We start from the raw sequence: 8769 nt of genomic DNA, 5'->3' as shown, positions 1-8769 counted from the left end.
GAGCTTGTGCAAAATGCAGAGGCAAGAGAGAGCCTGACGAAACGCAGGCACTGCCACCTGGATGGAGGCCGACAGTGGGAGGGAGGGAACAGTGAGTGGCAGCCTGGTGGCAGGAGCCTGAAATGCAGGACTGAGGAGTCTGGTCTTCGTCCTGAAGGCAGGGAAGGACCTTCGGCCAGTCTCCTGACTTTCTGCCCAGACTCTTTCCTCCCTGAAGGTGAGTCCCTTGTGTCCATCTTACATAGTTGGGACCTTGCTGACACACACTTCTGCCTGCCCTTTGGCCGTTTCCTTGATTTTCTATGTTGCCAAGATGACTGGCAGCTGCTGGAGGTCAGGACCACAGCCTGGTTCTCAGAGCCCCAAGCACCAAGTTCCCACCCACCCCTGCAAACTCTTTTTTTTTTTTTTTGAGATGGAGTCTTGCTCTGTCACCCAGGCTGGAGTGCAGTGGCTCCAGCCTGGAGTGCAACGATCTCGGCTCGCTGCAACCTCCGCCTTCCAGCTTCAAGCGATTCTCCTGCCTCAGCCTCCCAAATAGCTGAGATTACAGGAATGAGCCACTACGGCCGGCTAATTTTTGTATTCCTAATAGAGACGGGGTTTCACCATATTGGCCAGGCTTGCTCGAACTCTTGACCTCGTGATCCGCCCTCCTTCGCCTCCCAAAGTGCTGGGATTACAGGCGTGAGCCACCTTGCCCGGTCCCACAATCTTAACCACTGTCCACTTCGGTCTCAGATCCCCCACCTCCCGAACACAATTCTACACACCTGCCTCCACAGGCTCCCCAACACTGGCCTCCATGTTCCCACCAGCGTTTCTCCACTTCGGACTCCCCGGAACTCCCTGCTGGGTTGTCCAAGGCCCACTGACCCTGAGTCCCAGACCCCGGCAAGGAGCCTGTCTCTGACCCGTGGGGGTGAGTATTGGCGGCAGGACCCAACCAGGCCATTAGCTTTCGTTGGGGTGAGTGTGGAGGGGACCACAGCGGTGTGCTGTCTGGGAATACCATAGCCCTGGATTAGTCACTGACCAGGCCTCTGGTTTCCACTTTGCACGGCGAAGATTTCTACCTCACGGTTTACTGGGGCAGTGGTGGGAGGAAGGCTGCCACATGCGCCTCAGTTGCGTGTTGGCTGACTTCTTGGGGGAGGCGGGAGTGGGATCCACCTGACCACTGTCAGCCCAGCTCCAGCTCCACTCACTTGTAAACAGTGGAAATCACAACTGACATTTGTAGACACATGGCAGGGGACGCTGATCCTGGCTCCCACGCTCCCAGGTCTCCCTTGCTCCACTGCTCACGAGGACCCGAGTGTGGGAGCGAGGTGCCCGGAAGGCTTGCAGAGAGGGCGGTGGAGCTGGGTTTGCGAGGTTGAACAGATAGCCTAGCCGAGTGGTCCTCAGGCCTAGCTGCACATTCGCATCACTGGAGGAACTTAAAAAATACTTAACATGTCTGGGTCCACCCCAGACTAATCAAATCGCAACTTCGGGAGATGGAGCCAGGATGTAGGCATTTTCCACACCCCCCCACCCCAGCTGATTTCAGTGCGCAGCTGGGATTCAGGTGTACAGAGCTGGGCAGGACGTAAGGTACCCAGAGCAGGAAAGCTGCCTTCTCAGCATGGACACCGTCATGGGTGGAGGCCCGGGGCTGAAGCCGCCCAACTGGCCTCAGGAGACCCGGTGTCCCCGGTCACAGCTGAGCGCGGGGCTGTGCAGCGCCTTCCACATGAGCAGCATCTCGTAGGGCGCGAAGCGGTGCACTAGCAGCAACTCGCGGTACATGCAGGGGTCGAAGGAGGACTGCCGCGCGCCAGGCAGCTGCACGCCGAAGGGCCGGATGCCCTCGTGGCCGCTGGGCGCCAGGCCGGCGCGCTCCAGACACATGCCCATGTAGGCGTCGTCGATGGGGAAGAGCGGGGTGTGGCGGGCGGCCGCGCGCAGGGCCCGGGCCGTGGGGCCGGACAGGAGGAAGCCGCCGCCGCTGCAGTATACCGGGTAAGCGGACCCGGGGAAGAGCTGCGGCGGCACGAAGTACTTGCTCCAGCTGTCGCGAATGGGCACGGAGCCCTCCATGAGCTGGCCGGAGTACAGGTGGCGGCCGGGTGGCTGCGCCTGCAGGAAGCGGACTACGTTGGCGGTGTGCACAAACACGTCGTCGTCGCCGCTGAGCAGAAAGCTCGCGTGCCGGCAGCGCGCAGCCAGCCAGTCGAGCAGGTGCAGGTGCTTGAGCGTGAGGTTGAGGAAGGTGTCCGCGAAGGCCCACTGCAGCACGTCACCGTGCTCGCGCGCCTCCAGCGCCACCAGCTCCGCCAGCCGCTCCGCGCTCGCCTCGTCCTCGGGGCCTGGGGTGCCCAATAGGAAGAGGCGGCGCACTGGCCGCCCGCCGTAGCTGCGCTCCTGCCCCCACGTGCGCCGGATGAGCTCGCGTCGCTCGTAGTGCACAGGCGCCGACTTCACGGCCAGGAGCAAGAACACGCCTCGGCCGCCGGCGCATTTGGCCGGTGCGTCCCAAAGCAGCGGGAAGTGGCGGCAGTGACGGTACCGCAGGAAGTCCTGGATGCGCGCAGGCAGCTGCTCGAAGTCGGCCGTGGCGTTCGCCGAGGCGTTCGCCACGCACGGGGGCCCGGGGACGAGCTCCGAGGGCGGCGCGCCAGCCGCGGGACCGTCGGTGAGACCCTCTGGCGTCTCCTCCTGCGGGGACCTCTCCTCCCGCGGGGACCTTGGAGCCTGGAGGAACCACTGCTGCAGTGCCAAGAAACTCACGCCCACCAGGAGGCAGGCCAGAGTCTTGGCAGTCAGGGCCCTGCGGCAGGGAAAAGCCATCTGTGGGGGAAACCGGGTCAGAGGTGAGCCGGCAGTCGTCTTTGACACCGGTAGGACGCCATCCCTACCCGTCACTTCTCTCCCAGAACCTAGCTCCAGCCCCTTCTCAACTCTGCTGTTAAGTGGTAAAAAGGAACCAAAATCCAAGATTACACTGACGGTCTCTGGTCTTCCACACTCCGGACCGTTCCTCTGACCTTCAGATCTCTGTCTCTCTTTGCCTCCTGACAACACCGCCCCACCACCCGTCACGCAGGCCCAGCGGGCTCTTCATCTGAGTCTTCGTCTTCCCCTTAACCCATACCCTGCTGTTCCCACCTCCGTTCACCTGACTACTCCAGCCAGAAGCCCCAGCCTTCTTCCTTGTCCTTCTCAGCTGCTACCTGCTCTCCGCATCCTGTTGATTCTGCACCCTACATCCCTCTCACTTATTCCCTCCTCTCCACCTCTGTCCAGCCCGGATCATCTCTAATCTCTTCCCCTCGTTGCCACTCGAGTCGAGGAAGCATGAGGTGATAGCACCAGACTCAGACCCAGAGCCGAGTTCTGCCTTCCCCACTTCCATCTGCACCGTCTGAACAGTCAGTTGCGATGGCTGGGGCTGAGTGTTCTCATCTATGACAAAGGGTTAGTGAATTCCTACCGCAGGGCTGTTGTGAGCATGAAATGAGCATGAAGTGGCCAGTGACTGGGTGACACGGGTGATGCCACCTCATGGGTGAGATGACCTCCACCGCATCCTCTAGCTCTGCCTCCTCATTCTACCTGCTGGTATTATTTGCTGTTCCCAAACATTCACCCTCAGGCCCTCTCCTGCATGTAGCCTGCCCAGGTGCACCTCAGGCCTGGCCTTCATGAAGACCCCCAGGACGAAACCCAGGTCAGAACAACCTTTCCCTTATTTAACTGTGCCCTGCTAAAAATTCAGTCACATCAGGTTCTGCATCTCAGACCACTGGCTATTTATTTATTTGAGACAGGGTCTTGCTGTGTCACCCAGGCTGGAGTGCAGTGATGCCATCATGACTCACTGCAGTCTTGAACACCTAGGCTCAAGCAGTCCTCCCACTTCAGCTTTTGGAGTAGTTGAGGCGCTCTGCAGGAGCACACCACCACACCTGGGTAGTTATTATTATTATTTTTTTTTTGTAGAGACGGGTTCCCACTATATTGCCCAGTCTGGTCTTGAACTCCTGGGTTCAAGTGATCCTCCCACCTCAGCACCCCAAAGTGCTGGGATTACAGGCATGAGCCGCTGTGTCCCGCTCCTACTCCCCCCTTAAAACAGACTCCACACTCTCCTGCCTTTCCTCCTTTCTTCTTGACCATGTTTCTCAGTTCCCTTTGCTCAGTCCCCACTCTCTAATAACAACCTCCTCTTCCCCCTCCCCCTCCTCCTCCCCCTCCCTCCCTCCCTTCCTTCCTTCCTTTCCTCCTCCTCCTCCTTCTTCTTCTTCTCTTTCTTCCTTTCTTCTTCTTCTTCTTTTTTTTTTTTTGAGACAGGGTGTCACTCCATCACCCAGGCTGGAATGCAGTGGTGTGATCGTGGCTCACTACAGCCCACACTTCCCAGGCTCAGGTGATCCTCCCACCTCAGCCTCCCAAATAGCTGGGACCACAGGCATGTGCCACAGTGCTTGGCTAATTTTTTCTATTTTTTGTAGAGACAGGGTCTTGCCATGTTGTCCAGGCTTGAGCTCCAACTCTTGGGCTCAAGCGATCTTCCTGCCTTGGCTTCCCAAAGTGCTGGGATTACAGGTATGAGCCACCACACCTGACCTCTCTAATAATAACCTTTAATAGTGGAAGGCCTCTAGGGCTCTGACTTAGACCCTCATTTCACCTTTGTCCAAGATGATCTTCACGGTTAGGACCTCCAAGCTCCAGAGCCACATGTCCATCCAGCCCCCTGACTTAACAGCTCCATATGGCTGTCCACAGCCACCTTGGATGCTACTTGAACTCTCATCTTCCTCCCCCAAGCTGTCCCGGAGTGCTGCCATCCACTGGGTTGTTCAAGCCAAAAACCTTGCTTGACTCCCTCCTTCCCCTCGTTTCCCCACCCAACCTCCGTTGATTCTCTCTTCTGCATTTTTCATCAACCTACATGCTTCCATTCCATCTATCAACAGGCTGATCCAAACTAACATTCCCGCCTCACATGAAGTAGCGTCCTGCTTGGCGTTTCTACACACTGTCTTGCTCTCGGCCGACCTCTCCCGTCCCGCAGCTGGAGAAACCTTTGAATTATGTAGATTTATGTGCCGCTCCTCGTGCTCTTTTCCTTAGCAAGGTTACCTCACTGGCCTTGCCCTCAGCCCAGTGACAGCCTCAGACTGCCAGACCTCTTGCTACCTCAGAGCTTTTCCTTGTGCTGTCCCCCTGTCTGGATTGACTTCTCCCTCCCTGCTCTGTTTGCTTAAGAACTCAGTCTCTGGGTCCACTTGACAAGGCATATTCTTGGGGAAGCTTGAATGAAGCTCAAAGGAGACTAGGTACCATGTTAGACATTCTCAGCATATGATTTGTTTAAAGATTATCTTCCCTCCTAGGCTGTAAGCCTTTTAAGGGTAGGGATCGCACCGGTGTTCACCGTTGTGTTACCAGCGCCCTGCATAGGGTGGGAGGTTAGGACAGCCGAGTAGTAGGAAATGCTGGCTGCCTGGATTCAAATTCCACTGCCACTGCTTTCTAGTGTGATTTTGAGCATGTTGACTTAAGCTCTCAAATACCTGCCTCTGAAGAGTTACTGTGAAGACCAAATGATAATGTGTGTAAAGAATTTACTGTGGTCCTTGGCACATAGTATTCAGTAAATATTAGCTGTTAGGATTATCAAGGTGCTGATAAATATTTGCTGAAAGACTGCTTTTCCACGACTATGTGCTCAATAAATACTTCCAGGTAGTTTGCACATACGTGTTATCAGATTGAACCCTACTGCTTGTGTATTACAGTCCATACACGATGTCTAGCACACAATGGGCACAAAGCAGGCATTCGGTGAAAGAATGGGAGCAGTTAACTAAAATGCAAGCATGAGAACCTTGCAAAGGTGTGGATGTAATCACCGGGAGCTGATTAGAAATACTAGAGTATTATATAGTATATCACTCTTCACTTATTCCTGCTTCTGTGTTAGAGGCACTGTGAGAAGAGGGCCTGCGAGATAAGCTATGTCTCTTTTACCATCAACTATCTACTCAGTGCATAGTCCTGTGTCTGGCACATTTGGGGAATGCAGTATTTTTTTTTTCAATGAATGAATAAAAAAATGAATGAAAACAGAATTTGGAGTCCGAATAACTGAGTTTGAGCCCCAGCTTCTTTCCTGAATTAATCTCCTGGGTTTCAATGTCCTCATTTGAAAAATGAAATATATATATATATATTTCAATGAAATAAGGAAAGAATTCTGTTTATGTTAAAGTGCTACACAAATACTAGTTAAAAAAATTAAGCATCCCCCATCATTTCTGGAAAAAAAAATCTCCCTCTTAATATAACAATAAATCTTGTTTCAAAGAAATTTGCATTTACTCTGATAAAACAATAGAAGATCTTGGATCACAGCCAACTTCTGATGTAAAGGAAAAGGTGTTGGGCCAGGCCCTGTTACCGAGAGTGGTGCTGGCTTGCTCACCTCTGTTCTTGGATGCCACACTGTGCAGTCTGAGGGCTTTGACTTGCTGCGAAGCATTGGGCATTTCTGTCTGTGGTTCTTTTTCATCAGGCATCCTGGAGCCCATGCACCTTAAACTTTCCCAGCCTCTGCAGGCCCTGATCCCTTGTCTCTCAGGACTCAGCTCAAATACCACCTCCTCCAGGTCACCTCACGGTAAGTCCAGGTCAACAGAACCTGTCTGCTTGTTGATGTCACAGCTGTCGAGTAGCAAATTTGGTAAAGAGGACAGATCTGCCACTTACTCCATCCCTTTGAACCTCAGGTTCCTTGTTGGTGAGACTTTGGGCAACTCCTTTATCTCAGTGTCTCAGAATTATATGAGTTAATTCATGTAAGGCATTTAGAGCCATGCCTGGCATGTAGTAAGCACCAGAATAACATTAGCAGTTGGCTAACACAGGAGACCATCTTTTTATGGATGAAGTCTAGCCTTCTCACACAGTGTGGTATAAAGTTCCTCTTTATAAGCTTTATAAAGTTCCTCTGTGATCCTCTAACTGCAGGCATTTCTCACTCTGTTTATTGCCCCACACATATTAACACATCCATTTATTGCTTGCCTTTGCAATGCTATTCACTCTGCTTAGAATTCCCCCTTCTTTTTCTTTTTCTCTGCTCACTGCAACCTCAGGCTCCTGGGTTCAAGTGATTCTCCTGCCTCAGCCTCCCAAGTAGCTGGGATTACAGGCGCCCACCACCATGCCCAGGTACTTTTTATATTTTTGGTAGAGATGGGGTTTTACCATGTTCGCCAGGCTGGTCACGAACTCCTGACCTCAGGTGATCCACCCGCCATGGCCTCCCAAAGTGCTGGGATTACAGGCGTGAGCCATCTTGCCCGGCCAGGAATTGCCCCCCTTCTTTTCTCAGGACTTTGGTCATTCCCTCCGCTGGTTTGATGCTGAGAGATGGATGGCTGGAACACAGATTCCTGGGCAACCCACCCACCCCCTACTATCCCAGGGTATTCCTGGAGGAATATTCGTATAGCAGATATTCGTATAGCAGAATATTCGTATAGCAGAAAAGGCAAAGAAACCTTTTGTTAGCTATTAGGGCCTTGGCCCCAACCCCCAGCATGAAGCCCTGAGCCCTGGGGTCTGCACTGGACCTGTGCAGTAGGGGCAATTCTGTCCTCATTCCTCTCCCCTTGGCCTTCCCCTCTTTCTTGCTTGGCACTCCGATTAGAGGGGAATGCGAAGAAGGAAAAATGCACTTCCTTCCCAACAGGAAGAAGCCCAGGCCCCCATCTTACCTGCAGTGTCTGAGAGAGAAGAAATAGACGGGAGCCATCCCCAGCCTGAGACTAGCCTTTAACTTTATTCCATACACTGAGGTTCCACCCCAGGCCTGTGGCTTCGTTCAGTCCTCTTGAATCTGACCAATCCATGACATCACCCCTCCTCCTTAGGAGTAAGGTGAAGAGGGGGAGGGCAGCTACAGGCTTCCTTAGCCACTGGTGACTGCCTGCTTCCTCTTTAAGCTCAAATGTCCTTGGAGTGTGGGTCCATTGAATCTCCTTGGAGGAGATTCTCTACTAAAAATATAAAAATTAGCTGGGCATGGTGGTGGGCGCCTATAATCCCAGCTACTCGGGAGGCTGAGGCAGGAGAATCACTTGAACCCGGGTGCAGTATCATACCTGTGCTCCTGGAGAAGGTGCATCTTGTCTGTAAAGACAGTGTGTGATGACGGACCTCACGTGGAGGCCCCCTGCGAGTTGCCTGGAAAAGTGTATTGTGTGCCTTCAGAGGCAGAGGCAAATTGCCTGAAGGGCTGTGGAAATACGCACAGAACGTAACAGGTTGGCCACATCTGTAAGAGTAAAGTATTTATTGTTGATTGAATAAAATCAGTTTCATTTTTAATATTAGGTATGGGGCCCTGATGGATGGGATCACAATGTTAAGTTGTAGTGATCCATCACAGGGTGCCATATATACACATTTATGTATTTAAAATAGAGACAAAATCTATATTACATTTATATATTAAAATATATAAATATATTTAAAAATCTAAATCTATATTAAAATGTATATACATAAAAATATATATATATTTCCAGATTTGAGCATAGGCAAAATTGGGCTGCTAAATGGAGAAGTAGTAGAGGATAATCACCCTTTTTAAAAATAAGGTTTTTTATAATGAGTTTTAATCCTTGAAGGGCCTACTTCTACTTATATTGGGCCATATTAACTATAAAATAGGGGCTCATGGGGTCCCATTTTATTAAGCCAATTTGC

General features: G+C 52.3%; 1 protein-coding gene across 1 annotated transcript; it reads right to left on the bottom strand.

Annotated features, from left to right (window-relative positions):
- Positions 1-397: 397 nt before the first annotated feature.
- B3GNT6 (UDP-GlcNAc:betaGal beta-1,3-N-acetylglucosaminyltransferase 6) lies at positions 398-7853 on the bottom strand. Its single transcript, XM_054437811.2, has 2 exons — positions 7776-7853; positions 398-2835 (listed from the first exon to the last, which is right to left on the bottom strand). Exon 2 carries the CDS (start codon positions 2833-2835, stop codon positions 1681-1683), a length of 1155 nt encoding a protein of 384 aa, XP_054293786.1. The 5' UTR covers positions 7776-7853; the 3' UTR covers positions 398-1680.
- Between the last annotated feature and the right edge of the window lie 916 nt (positions 7854-8769).

Source organism: Pongo pygmaeus, chromosome 9 (genome assembly GCF_028885625.2).
Source record: "Pongo pygmaeus isolate AG05252 chromosome 9, NHGRI_mPonPyg2-v2.0_pri, whole genome shotgun sequence".
NCBI lineage: Eukaryota > Metazoa > Chordata > Mammalia > Primates > Hominidae > Pongo > Pongo pygmaeus.
Note: the sequence above shows the minus strand (reverse complement) of the source record. Positions and strands in the feature narration are given on the sequence as shown.

Excerpts from the sequence above, each read along its gene's own strand:
- B3GNT6 (XM_054437811.2), bottom strand. The coding sequence starts at position 2,835 with ATGGCTTTTCCCTGCCGCAGGGCCCTGACTGCCAAGACTCTGGCCTGC.